This window comes from Poecilia mexicana, unplaced genomic scaffold (genome assembly GCF_051168715.1).
Source record: "Poecilia mexicana isolate PSO_F unplaced genomic scaffold, ASM5116871v1 scaffold_6, whole genome shotgun sequence".
Taxonomy (NCBI): Eukaryota; Metazoa; Chordata; class Actinopteri; order Cyprinodontiformes; family Poeciliidae; genus Poecilia; species Poecilia mexicana.
In genome coordinates, this window is record NW_028263375.1 from 8,953,773 (window position 1) to 8,973,128 (window position 19,356).

Below are 19,356 nucleotides of genomic sequence, written 5' to 3' on the forward strand. Positions count from 1 at the left end.
GTTTATTTATTTTATAACTGAACCAAAACCCACCGAATTCCACATCTTATCAAGGTTGTCATAGTCAAGCTGGTGTAACTGAACCACTTCCCTTATTTTTTTCTTTTTAATTAAAACATCTTCCTGACATTTCTATCCAGCTGTAGTAAAGCACTTAATTCCTTAGGTTTTTAAAAAAAATATATCAGACATACATTGTTCCTAGAGTTTCACTTATTTTTCAGATCATATTATTTCTAACACACTTAAATTTTTAGGTTCAGTCTCTTACAACGTTTTCGTTTCCCACTTGAAATATTGTTTTGAATAAACACAAATCAAGGTTTTTCTTTCTTTCTTTCTTTTTATCAGTCTTGGAGGGTCAGCTAAAACGCCCTGGGGTCAGCACCAGCTCCACCTTTGTCAAAGGTGGTTTCAGTCATGAAAGGGCTTTCAGCTCACAAGAGGGGATTGGTCCTTTGGTGGTTGCTAGGCAACTGTATCAGCATTATTCTGGCAAGTCAAGAGGAGCTGGTGGGGACGCCGAGGGGGAGAAGCAACATGCAAGGGTATCTTAAGGTCTGTAAGGAATGCTGAGTGGGATCGGTCAACAGCTTCTCTGTAGATCTTGAACTGGAATTTCAGAAAAGTCTTTGCTGGAATTTTGAATTGTTTCTGGGAATAAAATGGAAGCTAAAAGCTCAGATAATGTCTTTGATGTGGTGATGGAGGAGGAGACAATTTCCCTTTCTAACCTGTGAATAGGGCACAGCTGGTGATTTTACAACATCAAAAGAGGTTTTAGGTACAGAATCAGCAAGCTGTTTATTCAGCAGACGTTTGGCCATTCACTCCCACTGAATCATCAGTTTCATTAATATAATGCAGTATTTAAAAAAGCAAACGGGGAGGTCACCTCTGCTTTTTATTTTATCCTCATTTAGCAGATATGAAGCTATTTTATTAATGCTTTCACAAATGCCTTTGGTTAGCAAATTCTGCAAATATTGTTAAATATTTCTTTACTGATGCGATTTGCCATAAATTGTCCACTTTTGGTTCATGGCAAATGTAATAATCAGGGATCAGTTCAGCTGTAATAATAAACTTCACCATTTCCACAGATTTTTATTGAAAAGTAGCTTCTGCAAATGTTTTTTCCATTTTACTAAATAACAAAATTGGAGTAACTGAGGCTAAAAACCACAGTTGTCTCAATCATTAACATTAGTTCTGCTAATACTAAACACCAAGATGCTGTGAAGCAGAAGGTGATGCTAAGTGCAGAATTCAACCGCGTTGATGGCGACCTGCGTCAGCGACACAACACCGTCTACAACATGGCACATCGCCCTCAGCTTGGTCAGATCACTGATCGCACACCTTCCTGTGTGGTTGAATTCAGGAAGCAGTTGTTTAGATCAGACTTTTCACACACAGTTTCAGTTTCATAGGTGTTGAGTTTTATTAACTCTGAAGCCTAATCATTCAGGATGTCAGGAGATTTTAAACGGTTTTAGATGCATCGTGGGTGGAGAATAAGCATCATTAGCTTCTCAAGAAACTATAATTTAGGGGAAGCAAAGTTAGCAAAAAGGCTAAAGGAACAATGAGCTGTGCTGTTAGCGGACGTTTTCCAGTAACAACCATCAATCATGGACTTAAAGTGACATTAATTTTCCTCTTAAAAGTTGTCAGCAGTTCTGATGAAAGGAATTTGCTCCTCATTATTTGTTGGAAATCAGATTAAGACATTTTATCATAAATTATGAAGTCTCTTCCTGGAATATATGCTGCTGTGTTTGGACTGGTCTGGAGGGTCATTTGAGAAAATATACGTTATACAACCCACACAGCCAAGTCTTGGGTCCATTACTAAGCACCGTAATTATGCCATCATTTTCTGCGATGCCTTTTAATACGTGTTCACATCCAGCTCAGATGGACAACAAAGTCTTTGAGTCTTTAATGTGTCCATTATCAGTATTAGCTGACTGTAGAAATGGTGAAGAGCTTTTATCTCCCGCAGCATGGAGGTTAAGAGCAAAAGTTTTTCTTATACATGCAACAAAAGCCAGTTTGGGCTTTAATAAAGTCCGTTTTAAATAAAGTCCGAGAGGTTAGAGTCCTTGTCAAACGGCGTTTTGACTAAAGTCCAAAGGGTTAGAGTCCTTGTCAAACGGCGTTTTGACTAAAGTCCAAAGGGTTGGAGTCCTTGTCAAACGGCGTTTTGACTAAAGTCCAAAGGGTTAGAGTCCTTGTCAAACGGCGTTTTGACTAAAGTCCAAAGGGTTAGAGTCCTTGTCAAACGGCGTTTTGACTAAAGTCCAAAGGGTTAGAGTCCTTGTCAAACGGCGTTTTGACTAAAGTCCAAAGGGTTAGAGTCCTTGTCAAACGGCGTTTTGACTAAAGTCCAAAGGGTTGGAGTCCTTGTCAAACGGCGTTTTGACTAAAGTCCAAAGGGTTGGAGTCCCAGTTGACGGCGTCTCAACTAAAGTTTTACAGCTTTTTATTTCTCTTTCTCACTGTTAACATTTTAATGATGTTTTTATTTCTCTTTCTCACTGTTTATTCTATGTCACATGCTGTTTTAATTTTAATTATGTAAAGCACTTTGAAATGCCTTGCTGCTGAAATGGGCTACACAAATAAAATTTGATTGATTGATTGATTTAACCAGAGATGGTGGGTTATTTATTTTGGTAAAAAGCTGTTTTAATCAGCCGTTTCTCTCTCTCCTGAGGTGAAAACTCTGACATTTTCCTTATCGCTGGAAGTAAAGTTCAATAACTGCCCTTGTTTTTCCTCTCAAGGCCACTGCCCCGTGGCGTCGCCATCAATTTTTGGCTGCCCCTTTGTGTGCATGAGTGCACTCATGTTAGCGCATGCCTTTTAGCCTCCCCTTTAGTTACGGGGCAGCTTATTGAGTCAGCATTGATCTCTGCTGGTGTAACTATTGCTTGTACCTGTTTAAATCCAGAAGGCAGCGTTTATGCCTCTCGACGGTGCAGTTGTGATAACAGGGCCAAGGAATTCTCTGTATCATTATTTTCTAAATAAACTCTGTATGCGGCAGCTAAGTAAACAGTTGAAGCAACTGAAATGCTATTTTTGGATCAGAGAAATAAACGATGTTCTTTGTAATAAAGTGGAGCTTTAATCTGTTTAATCACAGAAACAAACAAGGCCAGAAAAAAGAGCAGATGATGAAAGAATTGGTTGGATAAAGACAAAGAAATAAATGTATAATATACAGAAATGTATGCAGATCGTAGCAGTCAAGCAGAAATTAAGTCGTTCACATAGAGCACATATGTCAGAGTCAAGGCCCGCGGGCCACATCCGGCCCGCGAGAAGGTTTTTTGCGGCCCCTGGGATGATCTTGATTTATTATTAGAACCGGCCCGCAGACCGCAGCAAGCCGGCACCCCGTCTGAAAAAAAATATCTTCCTTATTTGAACTGTAAGTAGTTCTTTAAATGTTCTGTGAGATGATGTACTTACCCATGTATCCATAACAACCGGAACTTTCAATATCCACCAAGTTATTGCCGAAATATACCGTCTATTAAACGAGTGCCCCCCGGATTAATTACACTCTCTGCAGCTGCAGCTGCGAAGTTACCGTATTAACCCGATACTTGCTGGAAAGTGCAATGTCTCCCCTTTCAGAAACCGTTGGAATTTTTCCACTTAGCGCTACGTGTGGCGGAATTACGGTACTGCAAATTTAGATGTGTCGCCAGCGACACATCTAAATTTGCAGTACCGTAATTCGCCGGCGACACATCTAAATGCCTTGACTCTGACATATGTGGATTAATAGATTTTTGCACTTTATTTTATTGTATTTCAATCCAATTATATTTTAAAAATATTTCAGTTGTGTCTGTTGAAAATTAAAGATTACTGACAGAGCCATAAGAAAATATTGCTTTATTTATCTGATCATATTGGAATATATTTGTTAGGTTTTCAGTAGGTTCAATTAGGTTCACTAGACTATATGCGTCATTTAAAAAAATTTCAATGAACATTCGATCAGTCCGGCCCTCGGCTTGTAGCTAAATTTTTTATTTGGCCCTCCGTCCATTTGACTTTGACACCCCTGACATAGAGGTTCACTGCAGTAAAAATATATATTGAATTAATTCAGCTTAGAAAGTGAAATTTATTACAGTGCTATAGTTTTTCCTTATTTAGGATAACTAATACAGAGATGTTGTTTATGTATTATGTGTTATAAACATTGTAATTATGGATTAGGACTCTGTTAGCGTGACATCGGTGCTGATCAGGCCCAGTGATACCGACGTGATTAATGCACGTTTTGGTACTTTGGCAGTGTGGGCCGGTGCCGAGGATCTGGAAAATGAAATCGGCATAAATTCTGTTAGCAGAAAGAAGCAAGATTTATTATAACGCAACAGTAGCTGACAGCTGAAAACCACCTGACTGTGTGATTCTCACCTTTACTTCAAAATTTTGATCTAAGAAAAAGTAAAAACTGTGAGATTAAAGTCGTTTCTGTTACAAATGTGTGGAAAACTAAAAAAAAAAACAAAAAACATAATTTTGAAATTGAGTTGTTGCCGTTAAATGAACAATTCAGTTAAAATCATGAGAATAAGTTTGTAGACGCGGTCACCACCGTTCTCCTGCCACTTCCTGTCGTCGACTTCGACTTTGAAATGAAACCACTTTCACTACTTGCTGATGTTTGGAAGAGTCCCTGTTATGTAATTCTTACATAACTAAAGTCCTGGAGGTATTTCTTCTAGGTTGGCAGAGTCTGATTCCTTACTAGGGCATCTTTTCCCAACCATTCACAGCAGTTCTCCGTTCTGTTGCAGGTGTGCACCATGTCGTCTAAAAGTCATCCTCCCCTCATGAAGAAGCACAGCCAGACGGACCTGATCAGCCGCCTGAAGAGCCGGAAGATCCTCGGGGTCGGCGGCGAGGACGATGACGGGGAAGTGCACCGCTCCAAGGTCGGGACGTTCGCACCAAAAGCCAGTTTATTAGGACGACCAACAGCTGCAACTAGAGATTATTCTGATAATTGGTTAAAAAAATAGGCACATTCTGCTGGTTTTTCCTTTAAGTGTTTTCTGTACTGTATTAGAAACACATCTGACTATTTTTGGATTAACCAATTAAAGAGGCAGTTTTATGTGAAATTTACATTTACAAAAATATCAAAAACAAACTTGATGCCTTGATTCTTCCACGAATGTTTGAGGAAACCTTTAATTTCCATGGCAATCGTTATTCAGCTGTGCAAAACGCCTGGTGGGACCGAGCCCCGCCTTAGCGGTCGAAGCTCCTCCCCCACTCAACTCCTTCAGACTAGCCAGCAGCAATTAGCAAACACCTGGTGTTTGCTAATTGCAAACACCAGGTGTTATAGGTCTCATTATAGGTCTATAATGAGACCTATAATGCTGGTCTCATTATAGGAGCTACTTCTGAAACTCTGGTAAAAAAACATTAAAGGGTTAATAGAGGACCCAGGTTGTGATGACTTCCTGAAGGCGGAGCTTCAGAAAGAGCAGGAGCTTCTTAAAGAGACAGAGGCCCAAATTCAAGGCATTCAGTTACAAGTTATATTTGATCTAATTTTGATAACAACTCAAGGTAACATATTTGCTTGATTGTGCTGTAAAATGACACTATAAGGCTGGAAATACTGGCTCTTAAAGAATTAGATGGCAAATATTGCCTAAAATCTCTGGGTGAAGCTAAAATTATACCACTTATTTACAAATGTTTTTCTTTTTTTCTATCTTAAATGCAAAATAAATACAGCTCTGGAAAAAACTAAGAGCCCGCTGCACTGAACCCATTAAACCTGCTGGTTATTCCACCAACCATTGATCTTTCAACTCTTCTCCAGTTAAAACATTAGTGTTGCTGTTTCTAAATGAATAAAAATGTCTGCTAGTAGTAAGTAGTTCATAATGTTAATGCTTAATTGCTGCTTTGAGTTTATTGTTTCTATTACTCTGTTGAGTTTTTGAATTACCAAATCACCTGATCCGCCACCATCGACCCGATGAATCGTCTCGGCTCCTACAAACGGCTCCGCCTTAAACGAAGCCGTTCAGTTAAACTGCCTTCAGTCCAGCAGTGCATAAAGAAAAATGCTGATATTGACCACAGAGCAGCTCTGGACTCCCTTTAAAAGCCGCAGTGGGCTGTTGATTGGCTCGTCTGTCGTTCGCCTCTCGCGCTTCAGGGAATCTGGATCACGTAAAGCTGCAGCTCCGCTGAGACCGGACCGGCTCCCCCGGGAGGCCCGCTTCGTCTCGCGTGTTGGATTACTTCCTCTTCTCTTCATGTCCGTACTTATGGGCAACGCAAACCAAAACATAATGGCTCCCATGCTGGCTTGTCCAAACAGAGGAGGAACATTTCGATTTCATGCCGCAGCTGCAGGTTGTGGATCGTTTCTCTCCTTCCAAAGGACTCAAATATCGCAGATTTTATCATTTCTTATTCTGTTAAATGTAAGACGTCATGGCTGCGCGCGGCCGCAGCAGACAGCTCCGCTCTGAAATATTAATCAGGGAAGCGAGCGAAGGGAGCGGAGCAGAAGAGAGCAGGCATACGGTGGCAGCTGATGGCTTGTGATGAGATGTCAGCCCCCTTTTCTCAGCCCCGTTTGTTTTCTCTCTCAATGTTTTAGCGCGCAGCCTAACCCAGACATCTGTCACACAAATCTTTCAGCGAGCGCAGTTATGAAAACATTTAAATAAAATCACTTACAGCAGCATCTCTCCGTTTCTGACAGCCTCTGTGATTTTATTGGACTCTTCAGCACCGACTGGGCAAAACAAAACCAGCAGGGATTACCAGTAAACATGTGTTTTATGTGGAACGCACCGATCCACGTTTTTCAGTTTTGATACCGATATCTGAAGTTGGTCTCAGCCGATACAGAAAAACAGCAGAATTGATTTGAAGTGTTGATTTTTTTTTTTTACACACAGTCCAAAATTTACTGAATTACAAACTTATTTGATAACTCTACACCCGTAAAGCAGATTTAAATACACCAACAGCTTCTCTAGATGGTAAAATATGTGAAAAAAACGTTAATTTATTTAGTCAGTCCGTTAGGAGCAGAACAGCCAAAAAACTGATAAAAACGGGTTGATTACTTTGGTCGAACATGTAAGAATAAACTGCAACAAACCTTTTTGTCAGATGGTTCAGAAAATGAAATTAAATGTAAAATAAATAAAGCGTAGAGTTAGACTGAATAGATCTGCCCTCAGGCACTTTGTCACCAATACCTGATCACGAATTTCTTTCAATATCGGTACCAATACAGATATTAATATTGATTAAAACAAAGTTCTAGTTTCAGTTATAACAAAACATTTTTCTCACGTTATGAGTGAAATAATCTGCCAGTGGAACTTTGTCATCAATATTAAGGATTTATTTACTTAAAACAAGCTGAGAAGTTTCTTCTAATTTAGTTTCTTATTTCACGTGTCGTACAATATTTGCTCTAGAAACTAAACCAAACATGGTTAGACTGAGTTTTTGCAGTGTATTGTTTTGTCGTTGTGTGGAGAAAAGGCCTGTGGGGTCGAGTCTAAACCTGGCTGAAGTTGCAGCCTAAAGGAAACGGTTGGATTTAACCTTGTGGGGCCGTAAACAAAGGGGGGAAGTGCTGCCTGCTGACCGTCTCTTCCTGACTTCTTCACGGACATCAGCAGATCCTGTAACAAAGAGCTGAGGGGTTTTGGTTCTGTCGGATCGCCAGGCGCTGCCGTTTGTCCTGTCTTTTGTTACCAACGGCTCCGCTGACCCTAATGATGTGCTGCAGCAACAAACAAACCTGGAGTCGAGCCCTCATCACACTCCGTACCATAAATGTTTGGTGTGCACTTTTCAGCCGGGGCTGTTTGATGGGCACACATGACATGGTGACAGCTGTCCAGCTGCCTAATGTGAAAACACGGCAGTGACTCACTTTCTGCTTTTTGGTACTTTATGTTCACCACAAACGGCTTTCAGATACTTTGGAAATGTTTGTCAGCTCTGCCTGTTGCAATAAATCAATTAACCGCATCGTAAATTAAACTGGGGTCAATAATTAGCATAATTTATCCTTTTTTTCTCTCTGCCAAACGCTGGATGTGAAAGTTTTCAGTCTGGTGCTTTTTTGACTTCAGAGTCGATTTCCTTTGTTGTTTCTGTTTATTTATTTTGGGTATTTAAAATGACTTCAGTGTTGATGTTGGAATTTAAGGTTTATTGATCTTTGAAAATGTGTTTTAAGCCATCACTATCATATTACTTGAAAATGGTCTCAAAATAACGATAATATTGAGTATCGCAATAACTTCTGGGACAATTTATTGTCCAGTGAAACTCTGCCATGACCTGCTCTGCACATCTAGACGTTACAGCTTTTGACTATATTCTTTGTGAAACAGTTTCAGCTCAGACTTGGAAAACATTGACCAAGTAGATTTGGTAAAAACCTACTTTTATTTGGTAAAAGGTCCACTCCAGTACCGACTAACCCATCAATCATTTAATACATTACATATTCTCATACTTTCAGTCGTATTCACCTCCGATCCGGACCAAAATCTCTGGTCCTCCTACCAACCTCTGTTTTATTGCTGTTTAAAAGCTTTAGAGGATGTGAAGCTTTGACTGTTTCTGAATTATTTTTACCCTCTGAGCCTCTGAAACCTGCTGGTTCTTCTCTGGATGTGAACAGGAGCCGTAATTAGGCCTGTTTGCGTCCCTTTCCTGTTTTTCTCTCACACCCCCAGCCGATCCAGAGCTATCAGTTAACTCTCAGGAGTATTCGTCATGGCGGTCATGAATATTTATGTGTTCCTGTCAAAAACAGCCTCTGGAGCAGGAAGCTGATTCACCTGGCCGCATGTTTGCAGCTGGTGCTCAGGGATCCACAAACAGGCGCGTCGGCTGCACAGCCAGGAAGGATGTAATGGTTTCTGACTCAAACTTTTCAGCTCCCTAATTTTTAGGTTTTGGCTCCAAGGGACTCCGTGTTTTAAAAGCTCCCATTCAAAGACGGCAGCAGCCGCGGGCGAACGTTTAGGAATAAACCGAAGGGAATCTGATGCTTTGTTGGATTCTTGCTTGTTTGCAAATCCTTGAAAAACAGCTTCTTGTTCATTTAAAGTAGTAACTATGTAGTCTCCATCAGGCCGGTCGCAATAAATCAGTTAATAGCATAATGGATTAAAACAAGATCAATAATTTACATTTGATTGATTCATAATTTTTCTCTTTTCTCTCTTTCTACCCAAAAAACTTAAAATGTCTGAGTTGTAGCATTAAATGTTAATTAGAAATTAAAGTTTATTTATCTTTAAGGATGTTTTTGCATTGTTATCATGACATTACCATTGAAAATGGTCACAAAACAACAATATTATCGTTTATCGCCATAACTTCAAAAACCTTATGACGGGCTCGGATGTGACGTTGATCCAAATTTAGATTTAAATTGTAACGTTTCTTCAGTGCACTGCAAAAACACAAAGTCTTACCAAGTATTTTGTTGTCGTTTCTAGTGCAGATATTTAAGACTCACTTAAAAGTAGCTTTTTAGCAACAAATATGAGCTGGTTTATATTATTATACTTACAAGTTCCATCGGCAGATTATTTCACCTCCAATAAAACATGTTTCCCATGTTTGTAGATTAATTTATCTGCCAGTGGAACAAAAGATTTTGATTAATATTAAGGAGTTATTTACTTAAAACAAGCTCCTATATCGTCCTGAAAAGTTACTTTTAAGTTATTTCAATTAATCATCTAGAAAAATGTAGTCTCTTTTCTTTGATATGTTTTTAAATTGTTTGTGTATAAAATATAGACATGAATTAAAATGCCATTTTTAGCTAAATCCTCTATTTTTGTTGCTCAGTTTGTTTTTCTGTGCACCTTTCATGCACCAGGCGCGCTGCTCTGCTGCTCTGCTGCTCTGCTGCACATCGCATGTTGGTACGGTGACGATGAGGATCTTGGACTGTAAAACCCTCCTCCTGATGCTGGAGCTTTTCTTTCATTCACTCTGATGTTTTGCGGTTTTGTTGAACAGAAAGTTACTCTCCAGTTGAAGCTCCCAGTAAACACGGCGAGCCAGAAAATGATTCATCACTTCTCTCCCGTTGTGTTCTTTGTGTATTTTTAGTTTCGGTAAAGCCGTCTGACTCCAACGCTGCTCCTCTTCACAGACGAGGCATTTCAGGATGAAGGGATCTAATTGATGTTGGAGACTCGGAAAAACGTTTTTTTTCCTCCTAAAGATTGTAAAAGTTTAAAGAAATAAACGAGTGGTAGGATTTAAGAAGGGCTGTTTGGGTAAAACTTGGCTGAGTTTTACTTTTAATTCTGACTTTTACTTTTCCTTTTTTTCGGGGGAAGTTTATTTACCCCTTGCCCTTCTGCGTCCCAGTCTGAAAAGGAAAATCTAAATTTGTCGGTGCATTTCTGAGAACATAATTTCCAGTTACTTGAGGACAGAACTTCTGCTCTTTGCAGATAAAAAACAGAAATAACCTTTCAATGCTGAACATGCGGCTCTGCACACAGAAAACTCTGAAGTATTTAACAGAGGGAAGCTTAAAGGACATGCTGTTCATCTTAAACGGATTCTGAATTATCCAGTGAACATGTTTTCCTACGGGCTGATCAGAGATGCATCTGTTGGAGACGGTGAAACCAGTTTGAGTTTGTGAAGTTCTGACCTGTGGAAATGGATCTGTAAGCCATTCTGATTTCTCTCTTACAAATATCACAGAACTGATTTTCAAACTGATTATTCATGTGAATCCCCTGGCAGTGGTTACTCCACTCCTCCTTGTATTTGAGGAAACAGTTTGAATCTGAATTTTCAGGAAATTTCATTTTCTGGCTTCATCTAAAAGGAAATGCTGGATGACCTTTGACTGAGCTTCCCTTGGAGTTTGGCAGCTTTCTGTTGGAGAGCCTTTATGGAACAAAATTAATGCCGTTTGTCAAATCTTTGTAAGGTTTTTGGCGCCACCACTGCAGCTGTTTGGTTTCTCATTCATGGTCTCTGAAGTTTCAGCTTTAGGAATTGTGTGTTTGTCTGTTTTCACGTTTTGTTACATTACAAACACTAATGTGTTTTACTGTCTGACAGTGTAGAGGATAAAATGTTTTTACAAATGAAAATCAGAAAAACTTGTAATTTCACCTGCAAAATCTAACAGAAACCTTTGACTGTTCCTCTTTGCAAACAGATTAAAAGTAATCAGATTGGATTGAATTAACATGCATGATGTGATGGTACAGCTAAAACCTGCATAATTCACAGTAAACATTATAAAATATAAAAACATATTTAGTTAAAAAAAGTATTCAAAACAATATTTTTACAATTTTCATGATGTAATATCCATTGCTTTAGTTATTTCCTGAAACGGTTCAATGATGGTTTTAGTAATAAGGTCATTGATTGCACTGGATTTAAGTAAAGGGTGTTAGAGTAAGAGGGGGTTAAATTACAATGACTTCTACTTATAAAATACTTCTACTTTCCAGTTATATTTTATATTTTATCACATAAAATACATTTTGTGCTGCAGTGTTTTGGTTTCTCTTCATCCACAACAGACTTCCTCCGGAAGTTTTATTATTTTTCCAGTTTTTAAAGTTTAATTTTCTTTTTTCTTTTGGCGTAGCAACAGCCCTTGATTATTTATTAAGAATGCATTGTTATGATAAACGGGTCACTAAGGAGGTGAGGACTTTCTGAGTCTCCCATTAGCATAATAATCTGTTCTTCGTCTCCCCAAGGCTGATTTATAGTGCCTCTTTTTAAGAACTGCGCAGCTTTCAGTACGGCTGCAGGGCGGTTTCCATCCCTGCTTGTCGAGGGTTATCGGATGCTAAATATCTGGCGAGATGGCAGGATTGTGATAACATTTCCCCTCTCGTAACTCATTTCCTTTTTTTCTTCCCCTGTTTGCTCACAGATTAGCCAGATGCTCGGAAACGAGTTGAAGTTTGCGGTGCGAGAGCCGATCGGGTTGAGGTGAGACTTGGAGTGCTCTCTGACTTCACAGCAGAGTTTAACTCGTCTTTGTTTCCAGTTGTTTTGAGACGGATTCATTACGGCATGTTTTTCTCTCCCAGGGTTTGGATTCTCGTCTCCGCTGTGGGTTTCACACTAATGGCCATAACGGTAAGTGTTTAAAAGGATCCACGGTTAACAACAGACTTTGTTCGAGAAATATTTATTTTAGATGTAAAAACATTTAGTTTTTATACATCTTAGTAAAATTTTGTCACATGAACGTCGCCGTGTTTCACGCTGCAATCCATTCTGGGTAAATGACGTCTAATGGTCCAACTAGGCCAGCACCGTCCAGCCAAAGCAGCGATTAACATTGTTAAGCCTTTTCAAATTGAACTGGAGCGCATTGAAATCGATCAGAACGTAGAAATCAGAAGAGGTGATGAAGATGAGGAGGACCAAACAGAGGAAGAGGACAGAGTTGGCCGTAGGAGCTGCTGCTACCTTCATAAATGAAACAAAGAATGACACTTACCTCTGGATGTACTGTGTGAGCCGGTAAGTGCTTCTACAGCTCTGTGTCCGGTCCGATAACAGCTGTTTAGGGTCCGGTCTCCGGGTCCAGTGGCACCGTGCTACTGCCTCAGAGCTCTATTAGCATTCAAAGAGCTTCCAATGCTCTGCTGGCAGCTAGGTTTAGGCGCTTTGTGGATAAAAACTGTCAGCACGGCATTTATTCTTAGCTTGTTAAAGTAACGATCATCTCCTAGAGCCTTTGTCAGTTTTACTCAGACAAATGACTCCAAGTCTTCTGGAGAAAAATGTTGAGAGCACAGATTGGGTCTTTCGGAAGTTGTTTGGCTCCAGCTCGCTCCCACTGCGCTCTTCTTTTTTTTCATGTGGCAAATTATCCAGATTCGTATGGGAAGATATCCGGGTCCAGATGCAGCGTGGCATTATCTAAAATTACACCAAACACAACATGACAAACAACTCGGGTAAAGTTAGCCTTCCAGAATGGACCTGATGATGTCATCAACCCAGCAGGTGACAACATGGCGACCACCATGGGTGAAAAATATAACAAAAGTTATAAATTTTTTAAGTAATTATGATTTTTGGTGTATCACAAACAGTAATTTTTTTAGTTAATAGGAAAATGACAACATATTTAAGTCAACATGTTAAACTAATCTTGGATCCCTTTAATGCAGAAGTAATAATTGGCACCATCAATAAAACATGTGCAGATAATTTAAAAAAATGGCAGATGCATTTTGCAAAAAATCAGACACAGTTCTCTCCAGATTCATCATCAGTGTATTACGGAGCGTTATCTGCACACACAACTCCCTCTTTGTCAGCCTCGCTATCAAATTCTCAATATCCTCAGTGTTCTGGGCATGAGCGGCGACACTGACTCACGACCCAGAAGACTTTGGGAAGCACAGAATGCCACTGTGTTGATATGACAGGACTGTGTTGAGCCTTTCTTTCCCCTCACAGGCTCTGGTGTTTCCCAACCAACTCTACGAGCTTGTTTTCGAGGAGGAGCTTTCCACAACGAGCATCTCTGTTCGCCTTTATGGAGCAGCGCTGCTCAGTAAGTTTCAAAATCTCCAAACTCACAAGAAACACACAGACACCAGATTTCCCATCATGCCCGGTGACTCTGAAGGCTTTCTCATTGTTGGCACTGTGTATCAGAGCTGGGCTGTAACAATTGGAAAAAATTTACTGTACTTTTTACTTTTACTTAAATAACTTTATTACGATGCATCGCTAGTTTTACTGGAGTAAAATTTCTGGATTCTCTGCCTGACTGCACTGCAAAAACACAATCTTTTTTTTTTTTTTTTTTGGTCTTGTTTCTAGTGCAAACATCTTAGTAAACTTGAAATTAGACAAACATACAAGTAACTTTTCAGCAAGAGGTTTGTTTTAAGTAAATCTTTTAATATTGATGAAAATTACTAGGTCCATTGGCAGATTAATTAACTTATAACATGTGATAAAAACTTGTTATAAGCAAAATAATCTACAGATGGAACTGGCACTTTTTCATCAATATTAAGGAATTACTGACTTAAAACAAGCTGCTGAAAAGTTACTTGTCTCATTTCAAGTTTACTAAAAGATTTGCCCTAGAATCTAGACCAAAGGTATTTGGTAAGATTTAGTTTTTACAGTGTGAGTAAGTTCACTGAATGAAAAACAAGCTTGTTTTAACAAGAAACCAGGTTTTATTAGTTTCATAAGTTCTATATAGAAAAAAATTCATTTGGGAAAAAATTTTTCTTTTGCCTGATGGCTTTTTTTTATATGAACTGTTTTAATTTTGAGCTTTTAAAATGCCAAAATTTCCACTTAATTTTTACATTTTGGTTCATGTTATGATTTAATTCTTAAAAATTAAATGATTAATTTGATCAGTTAGTCAGTACTTGACTTTTCACCACATACTTTTTTACTCTTGAGTAATTTCTTGAACTTTAACTTCTTTTTACTCAAGTGGTATAAAGTAGTGCTACTCTTACTTTTTAGGTTCAGCCCCGCCTCTGCAGGCTTTTAACATTTATTTCTGCCGGTGCTATAAATACTCGTTGCTCAACTGCATGCGGCTTTCTTGCGATAATGTCTTCTAATGCATTCATTAGAACTGGCACACACTCCTCATTCAGATGTGACATAAAGAGCTCTCTTTCTGCTGGAAAAGTCTCTCCTTCAGGCCCCAAGCAGATGCTGCTTTAATCTGATACAGTTCAGTTCTCCAGGAAGGGAGACGGCTTCAGGCGTGGAGGAGAGAAATTCTCAGCAAAACTAACAGCCAATGCTCCAGTCGCCTCTTGTTTCAGTCGCTTCAGATGTCAAGTTTAAGTCCGGGGGGAACTTGGTGGGAAATGGCGGGACTGCTGAGGCGCAGACACAAGGAAATGCACTTGGTCTCATTTTTCGCTTTACTCTCAGCCAGAGGTGTCAAATTAAGATCATGAATGCTCCTAATGAGCCGGATGTGCCAGAATGTATCGATAAAACCCATTAATAAACTCTTAAAATATCAGAAAATGACTGCCTGCATTTTAGAAATGCTGTTTGTCATGAAATAAGGCGGAGGAAGCAGAGTAGCTGACTCCTGCTGGAGAGAGTTGGCAAAACTTCAACCCAACGTTTTTCCCAATTTTTGTGGAAATTAGCAATAAACTTAAGTTATGCTTTAGCATAAAAACATCCTGGGATTTCCACAATCATGGTCTGGAGTCTAGAGGGCCACACAAACAGCTGCAGCGGGCCAGATTTGGCCCCCAGACCTTCAGTTTGACACATGTGATCCAAACTCTAAACGCCCCCTAGTGGTCCGCATGATGTGTTGCATGTAAACAACTGATTATCCGAATTACAGCAAAATTTAAAAAATAGAAATTCTCAAAGAAACGGAACAACTGGGATGTTGAGAATTAATAAATAATAATCATAAATAAATAATAATTAGTAAATGATGCATAAAATAATAATAAGATGAAATGGATAAATATTTATTTGTCGCAACATGAGCTCAAAGTGTGACGTATAAGCCTTGCTTACCAAAGTATTGTGGTTAGAAATGGTACTGCCAAGAGCCATTGTTTTTACTTGATAAAAAAAGATTTAATTAAATACAATAGATGAATAGATGTCGTGTTACTGGGGTGTTTCGTGTTAGGTGGTCCGTGAGTTTTTGCTAAATGTGTGAACGCTGCTCTAAGCCCAATAAATCGAGGTTTATTTTTTATTCTGATGCTCTGTGCCAGTCACTGACAGGCGACAGACACTGATTATAAATAAGCCAGGTAATTACGCTGTTTGTGCTTCGCCCTGCTCTCAGACTGTATTTTAGAGATGAGCAGCAATCATTTCGACGGCCCTAATTTGAGTCGAGGCCGTCAGTCAGGCGATTAAATGGCTCCATGAAGAAGCGATTAGAGGCCAGGGAGGGAGAAAAGGAGGATTTATCTCACAAAGTTCTCACCTCTTCACACCATTTTCCAGAATTGTCCTACTTCAAACCCAGCAGGAAACATCCACTGTAGTCTAACTTTAACATTTCTGGATTAAAAATAAGCGATGAACCGGCGAGAATCTTAACTAGTTTAAAAATCTCTGACCTCACAATTCCAGTTTTCGCTCATTTAATTTTCTCTTTCAGAAGTAAAATAGAACATTTTTCTGCTGCCATTCGATATTTAAAGCTGCACAATATCTTCATCACTGTATCAGATGCATTCATTAGAACTGGCAGCATCTGGAAGGATATTATATTTAATTGCAAGTCAATAAAATATCTGCATGTCCATGGATTTCAATTCTCTCTCTCCATATGTGTTACCAGTGGTTGAAATGCTAACAAATGACAAATGAACTAATTAATTATCATTATTGGTTGTAATATTTTCAGATGGATGTAAATTAAAATGGACGTTGTTATAGCTAGCACTCCGAGAGCTACAAGACCGATTATGTCTTTGTCTGTTTTGTAAAGCGCATGTGTCAAACCCGAGGCCCGGGGGCCAAATCTGGCCCGCCGTAGCTTTTTATGTGGTCCTCTGGACTCCAAATTACATCAATAATTCTCTCCAGTTTTTCACAAATCAGAAGGATAAATGAAATATTCAGGTTTAAAAATTATTATGATGACTTTTAAAAATTGAGGAAATAATTTTTAAACATTGAGGAAATTTTGGCATTTCCCCAAAACAAAACAAAACAACGTTGCATTCAAATCATCCAGGTGCTTGTTTATGAGTGAGGAAAAAGCTGTGAGGTTAAATTTACCCATATCAACAATCAGAGCAATACCTTTAAATGAAAAACAGGAAGTGATGCAGGATGTGGTCGCTTACAGAAACGGTGTAGATTATGATTTCCAATAAATATTGTTTTTACCTCTTCGCTTCATTTCCTGACTATGAAGTCAGGAAATGTCTCCCAAACTGAAGACTGTTTTTACATCATGACAGTTACATTTACTCAGTTTACTTAAGTAACTTTAAAAATAAAAAGACTTTTATGAGTATTTTTACTGCACTGCACTTTGTACTTGAGTTTTTATTATGAAATGTTTTTGGATTCTTCAACTTCACTGAATGAAAACCAAACATGTTTTAACCGAACACCCATGAGACGCAGTCGCACACCTGCAGCTTTTAATTTCATAAACTGATTTGAAAAAAAAAAAAGATTTTACCTGATTGTTTTTATTTATATTTTAATTTTCGTTCTAAAATATCAACATAGCTCTATATATTTTGTTCCGTCTTATTATGCAATTTTTAAATATTAAGTTATTGATAATTTGATCAGTTACTCAGTACTTGAGTAAACATTTTACATACTTCTTACATTTACTTGATTAAAAATGTTGAAGTAGTGCTGCTTTTACTCGAGTACAGCTTTCTGCCCAGCTCTGAATGTGATCTTAGTAAGTGTTGCTGCAGCAGGGTGACTGTAGCTTTAAAGGTAACCATAATAAAATCCGGCCTGTCCTCGTAGAATCGGGTCAAACATCCTTGATCTTTATTCATCTGCAGATGCTGCATGAGTGCTAGTGGGATGTTATTTGTCAAATGTATTGTTCTTGTGCCAAGATTGTTAATCCTACCAACTGCTTTGATGCTCAGCTGAAAAGTTACGATTTCCACTAAAATGCAAATTAATGTCCATCTTCTTGACGTCCCTTTTCTCCCGTGTGTTTTAAGATTAAGCGAGCGTTTGTTGCAGAGAAACAAAGGTCTTGATAAACCCCAAAATGGATTGTAGAGATGATAAACTGGGAAAAAAAAAATTCTTTTACCTGATTTTTTTTAATTTTTTTTTTTTTTTTTTACTTGACATTTTTTTCATAAAATATCAAAATTACCACAGAACTTTATATTTTAGCCCGCCTGATGATGTAATTTCTAAATACTGAATGATTGATAATTTGATCGGTTACTCTGTACTTTTTATCAAATACTTTTTTACTCTAACTTTAGTAATTTCTTATGGCTACTTTTTATTTTTACCTGAGTAAAAATATGTTGAAGTAGAGCTACTTTTACTGGACTGCTATGTTTTGGATCTGAATTTAGGTGATCTTAGAAATCATAAACGTAACTAAATGCCTGGTTACAGTTTTGGTAAGCTGAAACTATAAGCACGTCACTGCGAGGCTATATGTGCATAAATCATCGCTGAGCTCCATAAGGCCAGCTAGAGCCGGGCTTCATTATGATAAATGTCAGCAGAGCTTCAGGGAGCAGCAGGGAGGAGGGGGCATGTCTTGCAAGAGGAGGTGCAGCAGTAGGGGTGAAGGATGGAGGCTCATCTGCCACACAGATGGATCCTGGCAGGGAGAGGATGCAGTCCATCAGCCCTCCCACCTCACTGCCACCTTCTTCTTCTTCTCCTTCTTCTTCTTCTCCTTCTTCTTCTCCAACGGAGCCTTTGCAGCGTGACGTCACAAGCGTTAGATCCTTGCTGGAGGGCAAAAAGCTGCTGGCTGATGATGACTACCATTGGTTTTAGCTGTTAATCTGTAAACATAAAACGCTAAATCTTTAATGTACGCCTGTCGGTGCTTTGCTACTAATTGTCAACACTATGACAACTAGATAACAATGTTATAAAGAAAAAAAAAACAAAGAAGACGGAAGTGGTTCAGTTATTCTTGACTTTGACAGCCATAACATGTAGATGTGAGGCGGTGTGTTTCAGTTCGGATACTAAATTTAAAAAAAACTCTGACTCATCGTCAGTAGAGCTGGTGTTTAAATTAGCAGTGTTAGCTTAGCTAATAGCAGTGGTAGCTAATCTGTCACAGAGATCACTTATAGCAAAATGAAAATCAACCCTAAAAACAAAAAACTGTAACAGACTGAATGTTCTGTTCCTTGTGTGGAAATGTTTGAGTGTTTTTTGTTTTTGTTTCGTGTTGAACCCTGAAACACGTAGTGGCATTTGTCTGTTTCTATGGCAACGAGTCTCTCGTGGGGTAGCCGACGCAGAGAGCGAGAAAAAAAATGGTATTCCGTTGTTCTTCACCGGTTTTTCTGCTTTATTTTTCCCTTTGCTGTGTCTCACTGTGATAAGTTAATATCTACAGGTTTCGTTCAGCTAACGGAGTTGTTTTAATCGTTGTGCGCATGCGCGACATTTCCGGATGTAAACAATAACATGCAGTGGGTTCGTAGCCTGGCCAGTTTCAGTGGAGGAAAGCGGACCTGAGGAATACGATGTACCATTTTATGGCACAGGCTTTTAGAAAGCTCAGCTGTAATGTACATGATGAACTGTCATCCTGCTGATTACAACTTC

General features: G+C 38.9%; 1 protein-coding gene across 1 annotated transcript in view; it reads left to right on the top strand.

The window, feature by feature from the left end:
* Positions 1–19,356, top strand: part of tp53i11b (tumor protein p53 inducible protein 11b) — a 52,663-nt gene that overhangs the window by 26,814 nt on the left and 6,493 nt on the right. The window contains exons 2-5 of the mRNA XM_014983792.2: positions 4,833–4,970; positions 11,987–12,045; positions 12,147–12,195; positions 13,534–13,630. Of these exons, the coding sequence (XP_014839278.1) occupies positions 4,842–4,970; positions 11,987–12,045; positions 12,147–12,195; positions 13,534–13,630 (334 nt within the window). The 5' untranslated portion in view covers positions 4,833–4,841. The remainder of the gene's footprint in view (positions 1–4,832; positions 4,971–11,986; positions 12,046–12,146; positions 12,196–13,533; positions 13,631–19,356) is intronic.